We start from the raw sequence: 19,918 nt of genomic DNA on the forward strand, positions 1-19,918 counted from the left end.
AAAGAAAGAAAGAAAGAAAGAAAGAAAGAAAAAGAAAGAAAGAAAAGAAAAGAAAAGAATGTGTTTTTGCTGTTGTTGGGGGAAGGGTTTTCTCTCCGTTAGGTCCTTTTGGTTGAGGGTGTGTTAAGTTTTTTTGTATCCTCGCTGGTTTTATGTCTATTTGTCCTGGCTTCCATTGTTGAGGGAGGAGTGTTGAAGTCTCCAGCTATAACTGTTTGTCTCTTCCTTTTTTTCACTTCCATCTGTTTTTGGTTCACATACTCTGCAACTTGTTTGTGGGAAAGAACATATGATTACTGTGTCTTTTTGGTGGATTGAGTCCTTATCAATGTTTAAATTTATGTCTGCCCTTTGTAATTTTCTGTCCTCTAATGTCTATTTTATCTGATAATAATATAGTCATTCTTGCTTTTTTGGCCACTATCTTCCTGGTATATTTGGTTGGAAATCTAGAGTCCTCACTTGGCTGTTGCTGATAGGGTTGGTGATGGAACATTATTTTCTTCTTTGGTGTTTAGCTGATACATGGATATTGTCTAAAATTTTTCTGTCTCCCTGTTGCCCTTCTGGTCACTGGGCTAGATAGAGCAGGCTTTTCTCAGGGCTTTTTTCTTTTTTCTTTTAGTCTGTGCCCATTGCTGCTTCTCAAGTACCCAGTTTGGAAGGTAGTAGACAAATGGAACACACAGGGACCTCACAGGGAAGGGAGATGGAAAGAGAGATCTCTCCTTCTTCTTCTAAGGCTGCCAGTCCTATAGGACTAGGGCCTCATCCTTATTACTTCATCTGACCTTAATTACCTCCCTTAAGCCTTTAAGCTCTATGTTCAAATACATTCACTTTGGGGGTTAGGGATTCAATAGGTGGATTTTGGGGATGGGAGGACACAAATCAGTCCATAGTAAATAGGTGATGTTCTGTCTTTCTATAACTGTCTGAGCTCTATTTTTTATTCTATCAAAATAGTAATAAACATATGTGACCATAATTGTTTTAATCTTAGGTAACTTTCCAGACAAAACATGGAATTTTTAAGGCTCCTAAATGCTCTTATTATATTTTGTGAAATTTCTTTCCAAGCATGTTATACCAACTTGGTTTACTCATAAAGAAAATAGGTCCACTTCATTCCCAACAGCTTTTTTTATTTTACCTCTTTGGCCTAAACTTTGCATAATTTCAACAAAAAAAGAAAGGAAAAGAAAAAAGAAAAAAAAAAGAAAAGAAAATTAGGCCCCCAGTATTATATTCCACTTACTCTAAACCAAGTGTGGTGTTTATAATTAATTATGAACCTGTTTCAGTTTTTTGGTGGAAATAATTACGGGCAGGAAATCTTTAGATTGACTTCTTAAAGACAAAAACAATGTTTTTGTTTTATCATTTTTTTATAAGACCCTAGCAAGTGGTATTTTTGGTATTCTTTGAAAGCATATGCTTAGTTTATTTAGACATCATATTCATTCAGATTAATGTTGATGGATTTCTTTACTGTCTTGAATCTGAAGAGAAAAGCCCCCTTAAAAAATTAATGTGGACACTTTTTAGCCAGTTACCTAAGCATGGACCTGGGCCCCCATTTATGTGGGCATTTCTTAAGCTCACAGAGATCACTGGAATACAGGTGGGCAAAGTGTGATTTTGTTACCTTTACCATTGTGTTTTCCAGTCACTCTCTACACACACACACACACACACACACACACACACGTGTGAATTTCTGCATATGATTTACAGTCTTTTAACACTTTGTTTTCCACTGGGAGGGGTGATTAGCTTTTCCTCTTCTCTCTTTGTTTCACAGATCTAGAGCCAGAAAGGATGTCATAGGTTACATAGTTATGAAAAACTACTTTTTATTTCATTGACGTCTTCACATCGATTTATATGGGCTACCTAAAACACTGCTAGAAGGAATGCCCAGGCTACAAGCAGACTTAGGAAAATGGCCATCAGCTCTCTCTTTCCCAGTTGAGCCCTGGAGAGTTCAATGAACTGTTCTGTGTCACAAAACTAATTACCCGCCAAGGCAGAAGTAATACTGGTGCTTCCTCTCTCTTGCCCCATACAAGGTGGGTTGGAACTGAGAAAGCTGGCCCGCTGTGGAAATGCTGCTCTCAATGAGAAACTGGACTGAAAGAGCATTTACTTCTCGGTGCAGAAGGATGAAAAAGAAGCTTGCCTGTTTTAGGATGTGCCAGCAGAAGCTGCCTTTTGGGGCTAAAAGGCTGAAGGTTCATTCCAGTCTGTCCCATCAAGAAGCTTCAACATGTCCTGTTCAAGCTCTGTGGGTGGGACATCTGTGCTTGAACCAAGAGTTTTCTGCAGCCTGACAACTAGTACAGGGCATGACAAGTAGATAAGTGTCCGGAGTGGGGGGTGTACAGCTGTGAGAAGAAAGCCACAGGATTCTTTACCCCACTTTCCCCTCACTTGCCCAGCCTCCTCTCCCACCAATGCTGTTGCTGTATCTATGCATCCTGAGCTCTCGTTCTTACAGAAAATGGTACAAAACTACCAGGAATGAAGCAGTAGAGAAAGTAAGACAGAACTCCGTTATAACACACACACACAAACACACACACACCCTGCTGAAGATGAGTTGAAAATTAAAATTATAAAACTTATAAAGAAACAGCTCACTTGGAGCAAATAGTAAACATGACAAACAACAGATTTAGATCTAAACCTTAGGTAATAGAAACTAACAAATAATTTTAAGATAGGGGCGCCTGGGTGGCTCAGTCATTTAGCGTCTGCCTTCGGCTCAGGTCATGATCCCAGGGTCCTGGGATCGAGCCCTGCATTGGGCTCCCTGCTCCGCGGGAGGCCTGCGTCTCCCTCTCCCACTCCCCCTGCTTGTGTTCCCTCTCTCGCTGTGTCTCTCTCTGTCAAATGAATAAATAAAGTCTTAAAAAATTATAAAAAAATAATTTTAAGATAATTAAACATGATTAAGAATCGAAAACACAAGAAAAGAGCAGCACACCCTCTAAAAAAGCAGCTTTAAAAAGTCAAGTGAAATTAATAGAGTGAGAAATTTAGCCATCAAAATTAAAAACTTGGTGAAAGCATTGATTATCAGATGAGGCACAGTTGAAGAAGATGCTATTTCCCAGATGAATCATAGCAAGCTAAACAGATGAAAATAGGAAAGAATAGTGAACAGTTGCAAAAATATCTAACACTATTTATGATGCTTCTCTGTGCCATGTCCTGGTCCAGAAGTTTTATATATATTAACAGCCTTATGAAGAAGGTACTATTATTATTCCTATTTTCCAATAGGGAAAAATAGGAATAAATAATCATAATCATAATAAAGTACCGTGTGTCTGAGGTCATGCAGAAAACAGATATGGAGGCATGAATCCACCCAACAGATAGCATGTACTTAATCCTGCAAGATTTGGAGTATGGGTTCCTCTCTTCTGTAGGATTAGTGTTCCCACACATGTTTGCTGGTACAATAGAAGGAAATAATAGAAAGAATGTGGGAGAAGTGTTAAAAGATTATTTTCAGAAGAAAGATAAAATTGTGACTTGTATACAGATATAAAAAGTGAACACATGTTAAAGAATTTATTTTACTCATAAAACACAAGGGAACCAGGCAGATATTAGAACCAGTTCAAAGGAGAAATCAAATCAGGACAAATTTATATGGACTGGGAATGTTGAGATAAATTATAGATGGACACAAAACTTGTTTATCTACAGGGCACAGAAAGTCAAATCATTACCAGTTAAATCACTACCAGACAACATATAATTTATACATCTATCAGTTGCTTACGGCTCACAAAGAACCGCTAAATAGCTCGAAGGCTAACTCAGAATTGTGTGTTAGAGAAGATGCAGTTTTCCACTGAAACACAATATCTTTTTTTTTTTCCAACAGAAGTCATGTTCCGAAAGAATGGCTGAAAATTTAATAATATTGATGAAAAACGTAAATCCTCAGATTCAGGACATACAACAAGCCTGAGGAGAGGTAGATAGGAAGAAACAAGCCCCTAGACATACTTTGCTAAAAGCTGCAGAACACCCAAAGCTAAGGAGATCCTGGGAACAAGGGAAGACAAAAAGGGCAGCTTCTTAACAGAGATGACAATTTGACTGTAGACCTTTTAAAGGACACAGTAGAAGTTAGGGGGTAAAAAAAGAGAGAGAGAGAAAGTATCTACTAAGTACTGAAAGAAAATATTATCAACTTAGAATTCTTTCTCCAGCCAAACCATTTTTTTATGTGAGGGGCAAAATCAGACATTTTCAGAAAAACAGACTAAAAGAGTTTCCCATGAAGTGGGAAATGACCAGAAAGACTACTATTAAATAAACTACCAGAATGAACATTTAGGAACAAAGTTTGAGAAGGAATGGTAAGCAAAGCAGTTGGTTAAAAATTCAGGTAAATATAAGGGCACCTGGGTGGCTCAATTGGTTAAGGGTCCGACTTCGGTTCAGGTCATGATCTCAGGGTTGTGGGATGGAGCCCCTGTGATGGGCTCCCTGCTCAGCGGGGAGCCTGCTTGTCCCTTTGCCCCTCCCCCATCTCGTACATGCTCTCTGTCTCTCTCTCTCTCAAATAAAGTCTTAAAAAAAGTTCAGGTAAATATAAACAAGATGGAATGCATAAAATAATAATGATGAACTTGGGGTATTAAAAACAAAGAGGTTAAGATGCTGGAAAATAATAACATGGAAGGCGGTACTTGGATAGCAGGTGGAGGTAAAACCCTCCATTTTTGCTCTGGCAGGCCACGGAGTGGTCAGTTTTGAGTAAGAGACACATGTTAAAAATGTAAGAAGAACCATTAGAAATGTAAGAATAATATAGTGAACTTTCAAACAGGTGGAGAGAGAGTGGGGGAAAAATAAGGAAAACATAAAAAAACCCAGAGAAAGGAGGAAAAAATGCAGTCAAAAGAGAGAAATCAAAAGCACAAAATTAAGTAGTAGAGATAAAACCAAGCATAGCAACAGAAAAGATAAAAGTAAATGGATTAGGCAGCTGGTTAAAAGTACTGAGATTTCCCAACTATATTGTATATACTTTTAAAAATATAGCTAATGGAACTACAGCATTTACACAAAAAACAAACACATTAATTAAAATAAAAAGTAAAAAATGAGAAGATATACCTGACAAAGAGGAACAGGAATGAGAATGGCTATGTTTACAACAGAAAAACAAGAACAAAAAGCAAAACAAACCCAATAAACAGAAAACCAAAAACCGCAACACACACTGTAAGAAAAAGAAGATACAATTAAAATTAAAGGCCAAGTCAATGATAAAAAAGAAACAATTTCTAAGAATACATAATGAATCTCACATGTATGCACTAAATACAAAATATCTTTGAAACAAATGAAGAAAATTGGCAGACAAATCCGTAATTATGGTAGAAGATTTTGATGTACTTTTTTCAGTAATTGATAGGTGAAGAAAAGTAAAAAGCATAAGGATATCTAAGTTTTGAACTACACAGTTAACAAGACTTACCCAATATATAAATATAGATACAGTTTATAGAGATACACACAGCAACAGATACAGGAATAGATTTATCCTTGTTATACTAAAAATAAACATCTGGAGAACTAAATATATATGAATAAAAAAAACCTTTAGTGTGTGTGTGTCTCTCTCTCTGTGTGCCTGTGTGTGTGGGTGTGTAGGAGGAATACATAGCTTTAAATGCTTACATTAGAAAAGGTTTAAAAAGGAAAATGTGTGATTTAATCACCAATCTCAAGAAGTGAGAATAAATCCTAAGTAGAAGGAAGGAAGAACAAAGAGTAGAAATTCATTAAATAAGAAAAATAGAAATCAAGAAGGAATAAGCTGGTTTTATTTATTTATTTATTTATTTATTTATTTTTAAAGATTTTATTTATTCATTGGACAGAGAGAGACACAGCGAGAGAGGGAACACAAGCAGGGGAAGTGGGAGAGGGAGACAGAAGCAGGCTCCCTGCTGAGCAGGGAGCCCGATGCGGGGCTCGATCCCAGGATCCTGGGATCATGACCTGAACCGAAGGCAGATGCTTAACGACTGAGCCACCCAGGTGCCCCTATTTATTTTTTTTAAGACTTTATTTATTTGATAGAGGGAGAGAGAGCACACAAGCAGGGGGAGTGGCAGAGGGAGAGGGAGAAGCAGGCTCCCTGCTGAGCAGGGAGCCCAATGGGGGACTCGATCCTAGGATGCTGGGATCATGACCTGAGCTGAAAGCAGACACTTAACTGACTGAACCACCTACATGCTCCAATAAGCTGGTTTTAAAAAGAACTAATAAAATGAACACACCTGAGAATAATTATCAAGAAAATAAAGAAGATACAAACAAATGATTATAAGCAATAAAAAGTGTTTATAACTATGGACAGGTGTTTTAAAACAAGTGAGACTATTATGGATAACTTTATGTCAATAAATTTGGAAATTTAGCCAGAATTAATTTTTTCTGGAAAAACAGAAGCTGGTTCTAGACAAAAATAGAAAAAAATAGATAAGATTGAATCAATATATATTTCTTAAAAATAGACTTTATTTTTTGGAGCAGGTTTATGTTCACAGCATAATTGAGTGGAAGAGACAGAGATTTTTTCCCTATATCCCCTGCCCCTATACATGCTCAACCTCCCCACATCAGAGTGGGACATTTGATATAATTGATGAACCTACACTGACACATCATTATCACCTAAGTCCATAGTTTACATTAGGGTTCACTTTCGATGTACATTCTCTGGGTTGGGACAAATGTGTAATACCATATACCCGCCATTGTTATATCATACAGAGTAGTTTTACTGCCCTAAAAACATTCTGCTCCATCTATTTATCCCTCCCTCACCACAACCCCTGGTAGACAGTGACCTTTTTACTGTCTCCATAGTTTTGCCTTTTCTGGAATATCATATAGTTGGAATCATATACATACAGCCTTTTTATATTGGCCTCTTTCACCTAGTAATAAGCATTTAAAGTTCCTCCATGTCTTTTTATGGCTTGTTAGTTCATTTCTTTTTATTACTGAATAATTTTCCATCGTCTGGATGTATCACAGTTGATTTATCCAGTCACCTACTGAAGGACATCTTGTTGCTTCCAAGTTTTAGGAATTATGGATAAAGCTGCTATAAATATCCATGTGCAGATTTTTGTGTACCTAAGTTTTCAGCTCCTTTGGGTAAATACCAAGGAGTGTGATTGTTGGATTGTTGGATTGTATGGTAAGAGTATGTTTAGTTTTGTAAAAAATTGACCAACTGTCTTCCAAAGTGGCTGTATGTACCATTTTGTATTCCCATCAGTAATGAATCAGAGTGCTTGTTGTTCCATATCTTTATCAGTATTTGGTGTTGTCAGTGTTCTGGATTTTGGCCAATCTAAAAGGTTGGCCAAAACCCATTTGCATTTCTCTAATGACATATGATGTGGAGAATCTTTTCTTATGCTTATTTGACATCTGTATATCTTTGCTGAAGTGTCTGTTCAGATTTTGGCTCATTTTTTTTTAAAGATTTTATTTATTTATTTGTCAGAGAGAGAGTACAAGCAGGGGAAGTGGTAGGGAGAGGGCAAGCAAGCTCCTGCTGAGCAGAGAGCCCAACTTGGGGCTTGATCCCAGGACCCTGCAATCATGACCTGAGCCAAAGGCAGACACTTAACACCACCCAGGTGCCCCATGCTCATTTTAAAATCAGGTTATTTTTATCCTTATTGTTAAATTTCAAGAGTTGTTTGTATATTTTGGGGTAATAATCTTTATTAGGTATGTCTTTTTCAAATATTTTCTCCCTGTCTGAAGCTTGCCTTTTCATTCTCTGGATTGACATGTTTTGAAAAAGAAATCAGAAAAGGTGGGATTTATAGTCAAGTTCCACCTAATGTACAATGTCACTTATGAACATACAGGTATAAATCTTTAACTAAAATATTAGTTCACTAAATCTAGCAATAATTAAAAACAAATCCAATCAAATGTAGTTTTCTATTAGAAATACAAGTGTTGTTTAACTTTAGAAAAATCCATTTGTATAATTCATTCTCATGTGATCATCTTGGTAAGTGGAGAAAAATCAACTGACTGTATTTGATACCCATTTGTGAAATAGAATAAAACTTGATTTCAGCTGATGTAAGGTCTTTACCAAAGGCCCATTTAATGCTGAAACATTAGAAGTTTCTGTATGTGCAACAAAATAAGGATACCCGTTGTCATCACATATCTTAATAATAGTATGAATCTAAGTAGTAATAAAAGCAAAGTGATAAAATATCAAGGATTAGAAAGGAATAAACTAAATTACCATCATTCATAAACTGTGATTTTTTTTACATTAAAAAGAACTCCTTAGAGACTATCTCGACAAAATATCTTGGATACAAAACAAGTGTAAAAATATTGAATGTATTTCTTTACCCTTGTGACAATTAGAAAATGTAATTTAACAAATTTTATTTCCAATATCTGCAAGTGGTAAAAATTACTAATAAATAAACATAAGAAAGACCAAAACAAAGGATGGATTATATCATATTTAATTCTGGGAAAACTCAGTATCACAAAGATGTCCAATTTTCCCAAACTGTTCCGTAAATTTAATCTGATTCCAACTGAAGTCTCAACAAGGTCTTTGTGGGACTGGACAAGTGGATCCTAAAATTTACAGTGATGAGTGAAGGGTCAAGGATAGGTAATACAACGTTTAAACAAAAGAACGAAGTTGGGGGCCTCACTCTGCTAAATACCAACATTTTCATTATGTCATAGTGATTAAGATAATATTATACTAGGGGTTCAGGGTGGCTCAGTCAGTTGGGCATCTGGTCCTTGATTCTGGCTCAGGTCATGATCTCATGGTCTTGAGATCAAGCCCCGCATCGGTCTCTGTGCTGAACACACAGCCTGCTTGGGATTCTTTTTCCCACTCCCTCTGCCCTTCCTGCCACCCTCTCTCTTTCTCTCTCTAAAAAAAAAAAAAGATATTATACTAGGTCAGGGATAGTCATACAGTTCAAGGAACAAAATAGGGAGCTCATAAACTTATCACTACTGTGATAATATTATCCTATTTATAACATTATTATAATCCATCCAATGTTACATTCAATTGTTATAATAACATCCATGTGGGGCGCCTGGGTGGCTCAGTCGTTGGGCATCTGCCTTCGGCTCAGGTCATAATCCTAGGGTCCTGGGATCGAGCCCCACATCAGGCTCCCTGCTCAGCAGGAAGCCTGCTTCTCCCTCTCCCCCCACCTCCCTTGTGTTCCCTCTTTGGCTGTGTCTCTCTCTGTCAAATAATAAATAAAATCTTTAAAAAAAATAATAACATCCATGTTATATGCCACCTAACATGTAAATTGGTGGATAAAGGAAGGATCTTGCATACATTCCTCTGGAAGCCTCCTGCTGATGCCCAGATATCTGCCTCCTGGGATCTCTGACAGGTAGAAATGACCATAAAATTTCAGTTCTGCTCAAGACTTTTTGTTCATGGACTATGACTGGACACAATGCTGGTTGTAGACCCTTAACATCTTAGATTAAAATACAGAACTAAATCAAAGTATCCAGAAAGAGGACTCATTACTTTCTTTTGAAACAAAAATCATCTATTTTATTTTATTTTATTTTATTTTATTTTATTATTAGTTATGTTCATCACCATACATTACATCATTAGTTTTTGATGTAGTGTTCCATGATTCATTGTTTGAGTATAACACCCAGTGCTCCATGCAGAACATGCCCTCTTTAATAATACCCATCACCAGGCTAACCCATCCCCCTACCTCCCTCCCCTCTAGAACCCTCAGTTTGTTTCTCAGAGTCCATAGTCTCTCATGGTTCATCTCCCCCTCTGATTTCCCCTCTTCATTTTTCCCTTCCTACTATCTTCTTCTTTTTTTTAAACATATAATGTATTATTTGTTTCAGAGGTACAGGTCTGTGATTCAATAGTCTTGCACAATTCACAGCGCTCACCATAGCATATACCCTCGCCAGTGTCTATCACCCAGCCACCCCATGCCTCTATTTTAAACAGACTGTTTTCCCTCTGACATCTAGGCATACCTTACATCAGAGGTGTCTTAGCATGTAATTGACAGCTTTTTTTTAAAGAGATTTAATATAAATGATACCTTAAATCACTGTCTTTTAAGAAAGATTGGCTCTCTCTGTCTTCCTCCTTTACTTTTTTTCTCCCTTCAAACATTTTAATTTTATTATTTTGTATTGATATATAATTGACATATAACCTAATGTAAGTATAGTGTGTGCAGCATGTTAATTTGATACATGTGTATATTGCAATATGATTACCGCTGTAGCATTAGCTAACACCTCTATCACATCACATAATCATTATTTCATTTTGTGGTGAGAACAGTTGAGATCATTTTTCTTCTCTTCTGCTTTTCTGTTTCTCTTTAAAGGACTATGTGAGCTCAGAGGGGACAGGATGGGCTGCATACAAGTCCTTATTCATTAGAGTCCTCATGAGCCCATACACCCAGTGCCCTCTTTGTTACAGCAGGGTGACCCTGGATTTTTTTTTTCCTAATCTTTCAGCATTACCTCTATGCAGAGTTTTGGTTTAGTGAGCATGTGTCCTGTTGGGCGTTGGTCTTTCTGGGCATCCTTGATGGCTAGCCACCCTGTTCTTTTCTCTCAGGGCACTGACAGCTGGACTCAGAGCCAGATGATGCTGTGAGTGGCATGGTCACTTTCTTTTCCCTGGCTTAGGGCTGAGCTCCTCCAGGCTCGGCAGTGGGGGTCAGTGCTACAGGGCAAGCTGAGCAGGAAGCTGCACTGAGCTGGGTTCAGAGGCTCTGCTTCCAGAGTCAGGAGCTGGGGTGCAACCAAGCAGTGCATGAGCTCCAGGGGGATGGAGAACAGGAAGAAATCTAATCGCAGACCCCAGGTTCACTTCTGCGTGCCTGTGCCTTCACTGATTTCTGAAAGCACAGCTTGCAGTTAATCCATAAGCATTGAACCCTGGATCCTGCACCCATGGCCACCCATGGTTTTCTCTCAAGCCATGATGCTGGCCTTCCTGCTAAGGCAAGTGCTAATGTAAGGTGTTGGGGCAACACCTCATTCACCCTAGCGTCCAGGCAAACCACACCTTCATGAAGTTTCTCTCTGTCTAGTTTACCTCCAGGCATGTGATTGGACCATGCATTCTGCTGGGGATACACCAACCTTCCTTTCTGCCTGCTGGAATTATGCCCATCTTTAGAGCCTGTCCAGTTGCCCTTTCTTTCTGACCATTCCACGAAGGATATTAGGATCTGCACCCTGAATAATTGGGCTAAATATCCCTCCTCTCCATGGTCACTTTTCAGTGACAAGGCCTCATTGCCCTTTGTTGCCCAATCAGAGTTCCCACACCAATTGTCTGTTCTTTGCTGGCTGGACAAGGACCCAGGCAGCTGGAGAGAGGAGCTGTTGAACAAAATGAAGTGGCCACATGCCTGAGTCGTCAAAAAGGATCTTAAGTACATAAACAGTATATATATTCAAACTGTTAAATACAGAAAGTTTCACATGCTCACCAGAACAGAAGGAGGAGTGAACCGAGTCCTGTGGACGCACCCCAGCTCCCAGGGTTATCTGTGTGTGCCGGCTGCAAGGCTGTATTATCACACGGCCTCATGCTTGCTATCCCCTGGCTCCTGTTGTACATCACTGCACGGTGCACCTAGTGCTGGGCCCCGAGACAAGCAGCTGGTACTGTTACCTCCCGTGTCATGGCTGGTTTGGGGCCACTCAGGTTTCAGTCTCAGTTTTTAAGAATAGAGCCCTTCTGCAAACAAACCTTATCTCCAGCTCTAATGGCCGAAACAGATAAGTGGTATTAGCGTACAATTATTACAGCAGTTTACTTTTATATCATTGATGTATAAAATAGCAAAGAACTCTAAGTCTGCCAAAATGAATATTAAGATTTGCATGTTGATAAGGATAACAGTGTTACAGTTCTGTTTATCTCAATATTCTGTTTTGGTTGAACTGTATTTAGAAATCAGTGAGTCGCACAGGTAAACTGTTGCTAATGGAAACCGATTTTTATCTTGCTTTTACTCATTTGTCTTGTGATCTCAAGAGTCTCTTCAATTAAATTGATCCAAGTGTGTGGAGGAAGAGCTGGGAGGAATTCTTTTTTTTTTTTTTTTTCCCTTCCAGAATTAAGTCACTGATCTAACAGATGCTCACAGTCTTTGTTATAAATGTAAAAATCAGACAAGAAGAAACCCAAGCTTAAAATAAGCAAAACCATGCATCCTGTGTCATGTGTCACAAGACAGTTTCAGTTGTTGCAGTGGTGAGATCAGGTGCTATGAGGTGGGGTCCAGCGTCTATGCTGGAATTGTAGGCTCAAATGTGGATTTTTAAAAAAAGCAGTGCAAAACTGAAACTTTACTGGGTGACTCATTTACAAGAGGTTCAAAGATATGCACAGGCATGGCAAGAGAAGTTTTAGCCTAACTTTCAGCCAAAAAAGGAGTTAAATGGGCCACATGTAGTAATCCATTGGTCATCTGGTCTGAAGAGGTAGAATTTTCCAAAAGTCATTTGAGTGTGTTTGGACTTTTATTAGCCTTTTAGACTACAAGGAAAAGAGAATATCGGAATCCACAGGTGCAGAAACCCCAGAGCACACCCAGAGAATCTCAGGGTTCCAGAGAACCTGGTTTGAAAATTGTGGTTTGATCTAGAGCGATTTTGTGAAGGTCCACACGTTCAGCTGTTTTGTGCTCAGTCACTCTTTATCATGTGATTCATGGAGAAAGTTGGGTACAGACCACAATCAAGCAAAGAATATTTGCATCTTGACCCTGTCTCCTCCTCTCTCTGCCTGTGCGTGCTTGCAAGTAAGGAGGTAGGAGTGTCCTTCATCTCAAAGGATTATCCGTTTCTGGTCGCTTAGTCTCTCTCCCCTCCTTCTTCCTCTGCACTTCATCACGTTTTTGTTTCGTAGTCAAACCCTGGCTTTTTTGTATAGGTTTTCTTCCCCCCGAAGTGTCTGGTTGATATTTTTTCTTTTTTATTACAGTAATTTTTAAAAATGCGTCCTTGATAGAATGCATGGTGTTTTCCAGCTTATTTCTCTTCTCTCTTGCTCTGAATCTACTTCGCTCTCCTCAGAGACTCCTCATCTCTTGCTATAATTTGGGAACGTCCCCCACCCCCGCCTTTTCTAGGCCCACTGCACAGCTCATCATGAAAATACATTTTCTTGATCCCCAGGTTTAGTCCAAGAGTTTATTTCTTCTTTTTTCAGTATTCACCCTAATTTTCCTAGAGCTCATCCTCAAATCCATGACCGAGAAAATATACGTGGGACACAAGCCCTCTGAGCCCCTAACGTTTGTGAAAGTGCCTCACTTGGCCTTCCTGCTTGACTAGTTTCTTTCAGTTCTAGCATGTCTCTGTGTGATTTCTTGGGTGATTATCTCCCGCCCTTTTGTCTCTTCAGCATCTGTCCAGTGAGTTCCTCTGGTCTTGTACTCTGGGGGCTTTCCTCATTTCTGTCCTACATTTTGTCTCTGATTCTTCTCAGCCCCAAACCTCCCACCCATTTATAAAAATTTATTTCATAAATCATATTTTAACTTTCATATTGCTCTTTGTATTACTAGATGCAATGTCCTCTTGAATTTCTGTGAGGATATTACTTTTTTAAGGAGCAATTTTTTAGTCCTTTCGTTGACAGCATCTTCTTGGATGGGAAAGAGCCTTTGTTGTGGTTTCCGTGGACTGGAACTGGCAAGGCAGGGTGAGCAGGGTTAGGATTGGTTAGTTTGAAGAATTTCAGTGGGCTCTGGGTCATAGGGGCTGTCCCTAGTTACTTGGTACCTGGCCCTCAGGTTATTAGGGCAGAGGGATAGAGGGCTGGAGTGTGAAACCCTGATAAAGGAGGTGGCTGGGGTATGGGCTCTGGATTGAGAGATGCACTGGTAAGCATGTTGTTTCCTGTCTCTAGGAACTGGCTAACCTGGGAGTGGAGTGGGGACAGTTCCTCCAGGGTCCGCAAAGCATCAGAATACAGAAGATAAAAGACATGGATAATAAGGGCTGTTGGCTTTAGTTGTTGTTCTTTTTTCCTGTTTTGTGTCTTCTACCCTCTTTGTTCAAGTTGGTAACTCCTGGCTGTGGGAGGTTCTGAACTTGGGCAGGGAGGGGGCTGGGGTGCACCTGTCTAAAACCTGTACCTAACTCTGCTCTCTTCACCTGCCTCCTTCCTGTCATTGCTAATCATGGAGCCCAGGATGCCTCTGGGCTCAGCTGGTGCCCCGCCACCTCCTGTGCTTGCAGTTCAGGCACTCAAGATATATTGGTTAAGCACCAACCAAGCATTAGGTGCATTCAGGAAGCTGGAACTGGAGCTTTGGAGCTGGTGGGTCAAAATCCCTGATCAGTGACAGAGTGCTTTACCCACTCTTTATCTCCTACAGATAGAAATGTCTCATCAGCTGATGTCCTATGAAATTGTCTTCAGGTTTAACTTTTGCTAAGAAAACTTTGTTTTATGGGCATATGAAAATCATAGTGCATATGAAATGGGGGTGGGTGGACATTGGCCACTAGCAGCCTGCGCTCTGAGATCTCCTAGGCCAGTTGCAAATGGTGTCGGCATGACCCGAGCACAAAGAGTGGCACTTCCCAAAGCTATTCTTGCTGCAGTCAGGACAGACCTAAGGGCCCCGGGAAATCTACCACCTGGCAGTGCTGACTCATGAAATCCTTCTCATGTTTCTAGTGCTGATGAGCGATTCGATGCCACATTCCACACCAACGTGTTAGTTAATTCTTCTGGGCATTGCCAGTACCTGCCTCCAGGTAAGACCCACTTCTTTGTCCTATAGTTAGACAATTTAAGCGAGTTCAGTGTGCCAGACCAATGGTGCTCGCACGCATGTGGGGCATCCGTTGCCTCATTCACACCCAACGCCTCCTGCTTTCTTCCCCTCTGTGCTTGCAAATATTTCCTGAACATGACAATACCATCTTCCTCTTTTTTGTCTTGGAGTCATGGCTCATGTGTCATTGTCCTTATTGTGTGTCAAGTGTTCTTTAAAGTTAATCCACAGCTAAAGCAAGTCTCCCTCCTCAGGTCACTTCCAGTTCTCCTTACAGCCTGCAGGCAACCCCCCAGCCTTTCCCTCCTCCATGTCAGCTGGCCATTTCCTCTCCTGCCAGACTGCGTGTCTTGGCAGGGGCTGCTCTCCAGGTGCTGGGGGCGAGATGGTGGACTTGCTGGCTTCTTGAGGATGTGCATGAAGGAGCACTTGCGTGTTAAATATAAGAGCAAGTGGTTTCAAAGTGGGGCTCATTAGTGCCTTATTCCTGACTGAGCTTCTCTCCTTTGCAACCAGCTGATGGTTAACTGCTTCTTGGGATTGATTTTTTTTTTCCCACCAGCCCCTCATTTCTCTGAATTCACTGGGCCCTGGGCTGCTCACTGAATAATACAGAGCATAGGGAACCTGCATTTAAATGCTTTGAGGCAGATATTAACAGAGTTTTAAAAATCTTTAGGATGATTTTTTCACATGTTCTTTTCCAAGATTATCTCCCCCACTGCAACTGTTTAACTTCCTGGTCCCAGGCAGTCTGCAGCCAACTCCCACCTCAACACCAACATAAACACACACACACCCCACACCATATCCACATACCTACCACTCCCCCCTGACACACACATTACACACCATACACACACATTATACATCACACACACCCCCAACATATACACCCCACATCCATACCTCCCCCCCCACAAATCCACACACATTCACACACCAACCACATCCCCCACATACATATTCTACACACCACACACACACACCCCACACCATATACACACACCTGCTATCCTCCACACACACCACATATACACCCCACATGCATACCTCCTGCACACATTCACACACCAACCACAACCCCTGCATACACACACTACACACCACACATACCCCCCCACACACATACACACTGCCTTTCTGCTGCAGTGAACCCCAGTCTCACATCTTCATTTCACAGCACACAGCAAAACTGGCTTTGTCTTCTTAGTTGTTACTTACACATTCTTCCTCATTAGCAGATGAGAAGCGTCCCGTGGGCAGATTCTGTGTTTACACACCTTAGAACCACCACTAATCAACCAGGTGCCTGGCCCACCTGTTCATAAATGAATGCATGAGTGATTAAACCCATCAAAGGCAGATACCTCCCAATAATGCTTGTATAGACTGAAGAACCAGAGATTTTCAGGTTTTCCATCTGAAAACTCGGGCTTCCTTGCTCCTTCCCTGGTTCCTTCACCCCTCCCCCAGCCCAAGCATGTTTTCTGCCTAACAGCAGGCCCCTGGGGGATGGAAGCTACGGGATGAGGCTCCCATCACACACCCATACATTCTTTTTCCCCAGCCTGTGAGTTGCAGTTTCTATTATGAGGGATATTTTAGAAAATGATCTCCAGCAGTCATCGGTATACAAGAATATGGTGCTGCAGATTGTTTTGAGGGCTGAGGCTATTTTAGCTACAAGAAGCGGCCTGAGCCCCAAGCCGCCTGTGTGTAGCAGCCCCCTCTGGGGCTTCTTGCGTTTGTCCCAGCCTTCATGGCCCCAGGAGCCTGGGAAGGACAGGGTGTGTTGTGCTGTGAGTGTGGGAGTCTCCCCTACATTGGCAGGAGCCCTATGGAGCTCTCTGGCCTGGGGGAGCAAGCCTGTGCCCTGGGGTCATGGAAAACTGATCTGGGAAGCTGTTCTGTTCAAGCAACCAAGTACAGGCAAAAAAAAAAAAATGTTTTGGGTGCAGGATTTGAAATAGAGACTTGGTTATGAAATTATGTTTCTATTTCATATTTTTATTTTTAACAGGTTTATTGTATAATTTACATATCATACAGTTCACCCATTTTAAGTACACGATTCAGTGATTTTTAGTAAATTCACAGTTGTACAACCATTACCAAAATCTAGGGTTAGAACATTTTTTATCACCCCGAAAGGATCCCTTTTGCCGTTCTGCAGTTAATCCCCACCCTTACTGCCAGCCCCGGGCCACTGCTGATCTGCTTTCCATCTCTAGAGACTTTCTTTCTCTGGCTATTTCATGGAAATGGAATAATTCAGTTATAGAGTTACATTTTCCACAATTAGTGTGGGTTTTGGGAGATCTCTCCCATTAATGGGAGGGCAGCATCCATGTATTCTTATGAACATTGGACATGGTACTTAAAGGAACTTGAGAGGACAGGACATTTTTTTATCCTTTCCCAGCTTGGTTATGGGGTGAGGGTTCGTGTTTGCAAGGCTGCTGAGTCCCTTCCTCCATTCATTTTTTTTTTTTAATTTAGTAGCAAAAATATATGGAGCTCTGACCCTGTCCCCAGGAACAGAGTGCACCCTTAGCTCTTTGTGCCTTCCACTGCCTTCAAGCCTTTTTCTGGGCAGGGAAGAGCACAGGGGCATAAATTGCTGGAGGGGGCTTATCTGGTCTTCTCTCCATAACCTGCCAGAAATTCACCTCCAACTTGTCTTAGGGGGAAGTCACTCTTTTCAGTGGAAACTCCCACTTGTGCCCAAGCACTGTCTTCAACTTAAACCTAGCAGTCTTTGTTCTTAATCTAAAATCTAAACTAGTTAAAATTATCCTCCACATATATATCTAGATAACCAAGTATTTTTCTCAACTTTTTTAAAGACTGTATTTATTCATTTGATAGAGAGCTTGAGCCGGGGATGTGAAGGGGCAGAGGGAGAAGGAGAAGCAAACTCACTGCTGAGTGGGGAGCCTGACTCGGGGCTCGATCCAAGGACCCTGGGGATCATGACTTGAGCTGAAGGCAGATGCTTAACTGACTGAGCCACCCAGGTGCCCCAGTATTTTTTTTTCTCAATTTTTAACCTAAGGAAATGCCCACCCTGCTCCTCACCAGACACACACACACACACACACACACACACACACACACACACACACACACATCCCTTTTATATTCTGCTTCTAAACCGTTCATCATTTTTATCAGTTTTTCTGGCATTGTTTTGTACATTCTTTACTTTTCTCCTATTAGAGTTTGAAGATGCATAGACATGGTAGGAGCAAGTTTACAGAACTTCTAATTCTTTGCCCAGAAATCCTTAAGAATTGTCTTCAACAGAGCATGATGGTGTTGTCTGTGAATTTTAAAAAGACAGTGGAGCTTCAGCTGAGCTTCCTTTCTAGAGATTTTTCAAAAAAAAAAAAAAGCTTATTCTGGACAGGTCTAGCTGTAGTTTGGAGGAGGAGGAGGGGGTGAAGACCTCTCTGGTTGCACTCAAGTCTAGAGACCCAGGAGCCTACGTCTCCACTTCTTGAAGGGAACACAGGTGGGCCAGAACAATGGGTGCATGAGACACTGATCAAAAAGACATGCTGAACATCAAAAATAATGTATCATTTAACTCACCAACCCTTTCCAGGAAGAAGAGTCACTGCATATTGTGAACAGCATACGAGGTTAGAGACCCAAGGGATAGATAGCTCTGTGTTTATTTATTTATTTAGTTATGATTATTTCAATTTTTTTCCATCTTTATTGAAGTATGGTTGATAAATGAAAATGTAATGAGGTGTACAACATGATGACTTAATATACACATACATTGTAAAATGACTTCCACACTCAAGTTAACACATCCATCACCTTACATGGTTGGGTTTTGTTTTGCTTTCTGTGGGAATGTTTAAGATCTACTCTCTTAGCAAATTTCAAGTATACAGTATTATTAACTAGAGTCACCATGCTGTACATTAGATCCTCTGAACTTACTGCCCTTGTAAATGAAAGTTCGTACCCCTGGACAGTCCATTTCCCCACCTCCCCCAGCCCCTGGCAACTCACTGTTCCTATGAGTTCAGCTTTTTTTTTTTTTTTTCAAAATCCACATGTAAGTGAGATCATACAGTATTTTTTTGTCTGGCTTATTTCAGTTAGCATAATGCTCTCCAGGTTCATCCATATTATTGCAAATGGCAGGATTTCCATCTTTCCTAAGGCTGAATAGTATTCCATTGTGTGTGTATGTGTTTGCGTGTGTGTATGATTTGATCATCTTTTTCTTTTTTCTTTCATCCTTCGATGGATAGTTAGCTTGTTTCCATTCTTCAGCTATTGCAAATAATGTTGCCGTGAACATGATGAATATGGGGGTGTAGATATCTCTTCCAGATAATGATTTTGTTTCCTTTGGATATATACCCAAAAGTGGGGTCACTGGATCATATAGTAGTTCTATTTTTAATATTTTTAGGAATCTCCATACTGTTTTCATAATGACAGCACCAGTTTGCTTTCCCACCAGCAATGTGAGACTGCTGTGTATTTAAAGCCCAGCTTGGTCCCCTTCCATTTCGGTTTTCTGACTGTTTTTTTGCCCATATAGGCATATTCAAGAGCTCCTGCTACATTGACGTGCGCTGGTTCCCCTTTGATGTGCAGCAGTGCAAACTGAAGTTTGGGTCCTGGTCTTACGGAGGGTGGTCCTTGGATCTACAGATGCAAGAGGCAGATATCAGCGGCTATATCCCAAACGGAGAATGGGACCTTGTGGGTAAGCCCAGCAAAGATATGAGGCTACCAGCCTCGTAGAAAGCCACTTTTTATTCCTGTGCTGGCTTTGAAAGTTTGGGACTTGCCACTCTGCTTTTCAGTGTGAGCATTTATTGAACCCTGCAGCAATCTCTATAATTTACTGAGAGCTATACAGTAAGAAATAAAAAACAATTAGAAAATCCAACACTTTCCAAGAATACGTGCAGCTATTTAAACAAGTCAGTGCTATAGTATAGGCATCCCTATATTATTCAAATCTGCTCCATTCCTAAAATCAGGTTGGA

At 40.5% G+C, this 19,918-nt stretch overlaps 1 protein-coding gene across 3 annotated transcripts in view; it reads left to right on the forward strand.

The window, feature by feature from the left end:
• The window catches only part of LOC112840070 (neuronal acetylcholine receptor subunit alpha-7), a 119,166-nt gene that overhangs the window by 82,459 nt on the left and 16,789 nt on the right, over positions 1 to 19,918 (forward strand). For 2 of the 3 annotated variants that reach the window (XM_073882538.1, XM_073882539.1), the window contains exons 5-6: positions 14,792 to 14,871; positions 19,465 to 19,632. In XM_073882538.1, coding sequence (XP_073738639.1) covers positions 14,792 to 14,871; positions 19,465 to 19,632 — 248 coding nt within the window. Of the gene's footprint in view, positions 1 to 14,382; positions 14,429 to 14,791; positions 14,872 to 19,464; positions 19,633 to 19,918 lie in introns of those variants that run through there. The other variant, XM_073882540.1, reaches the window with a different exon arrangement.

The sequence above is a fragment of the Callorhinus ursinus genome, unplaced genomic scaffold, assembly GCF_003265705.2.
Source record: "Callorhinus ursinus isolate GAN/ISIS: 27379988/994484 unplaced genomic scaffold, GSC_fseal_2.0 scaffold47, whole genome shotgun sequence".
Taxonomy (NCBI): Eukaryota; Metazoa; Chordata; class Mammalia; order Carnivora; family Otariidae; genus Callorhinus; species Callorhinus ursinus.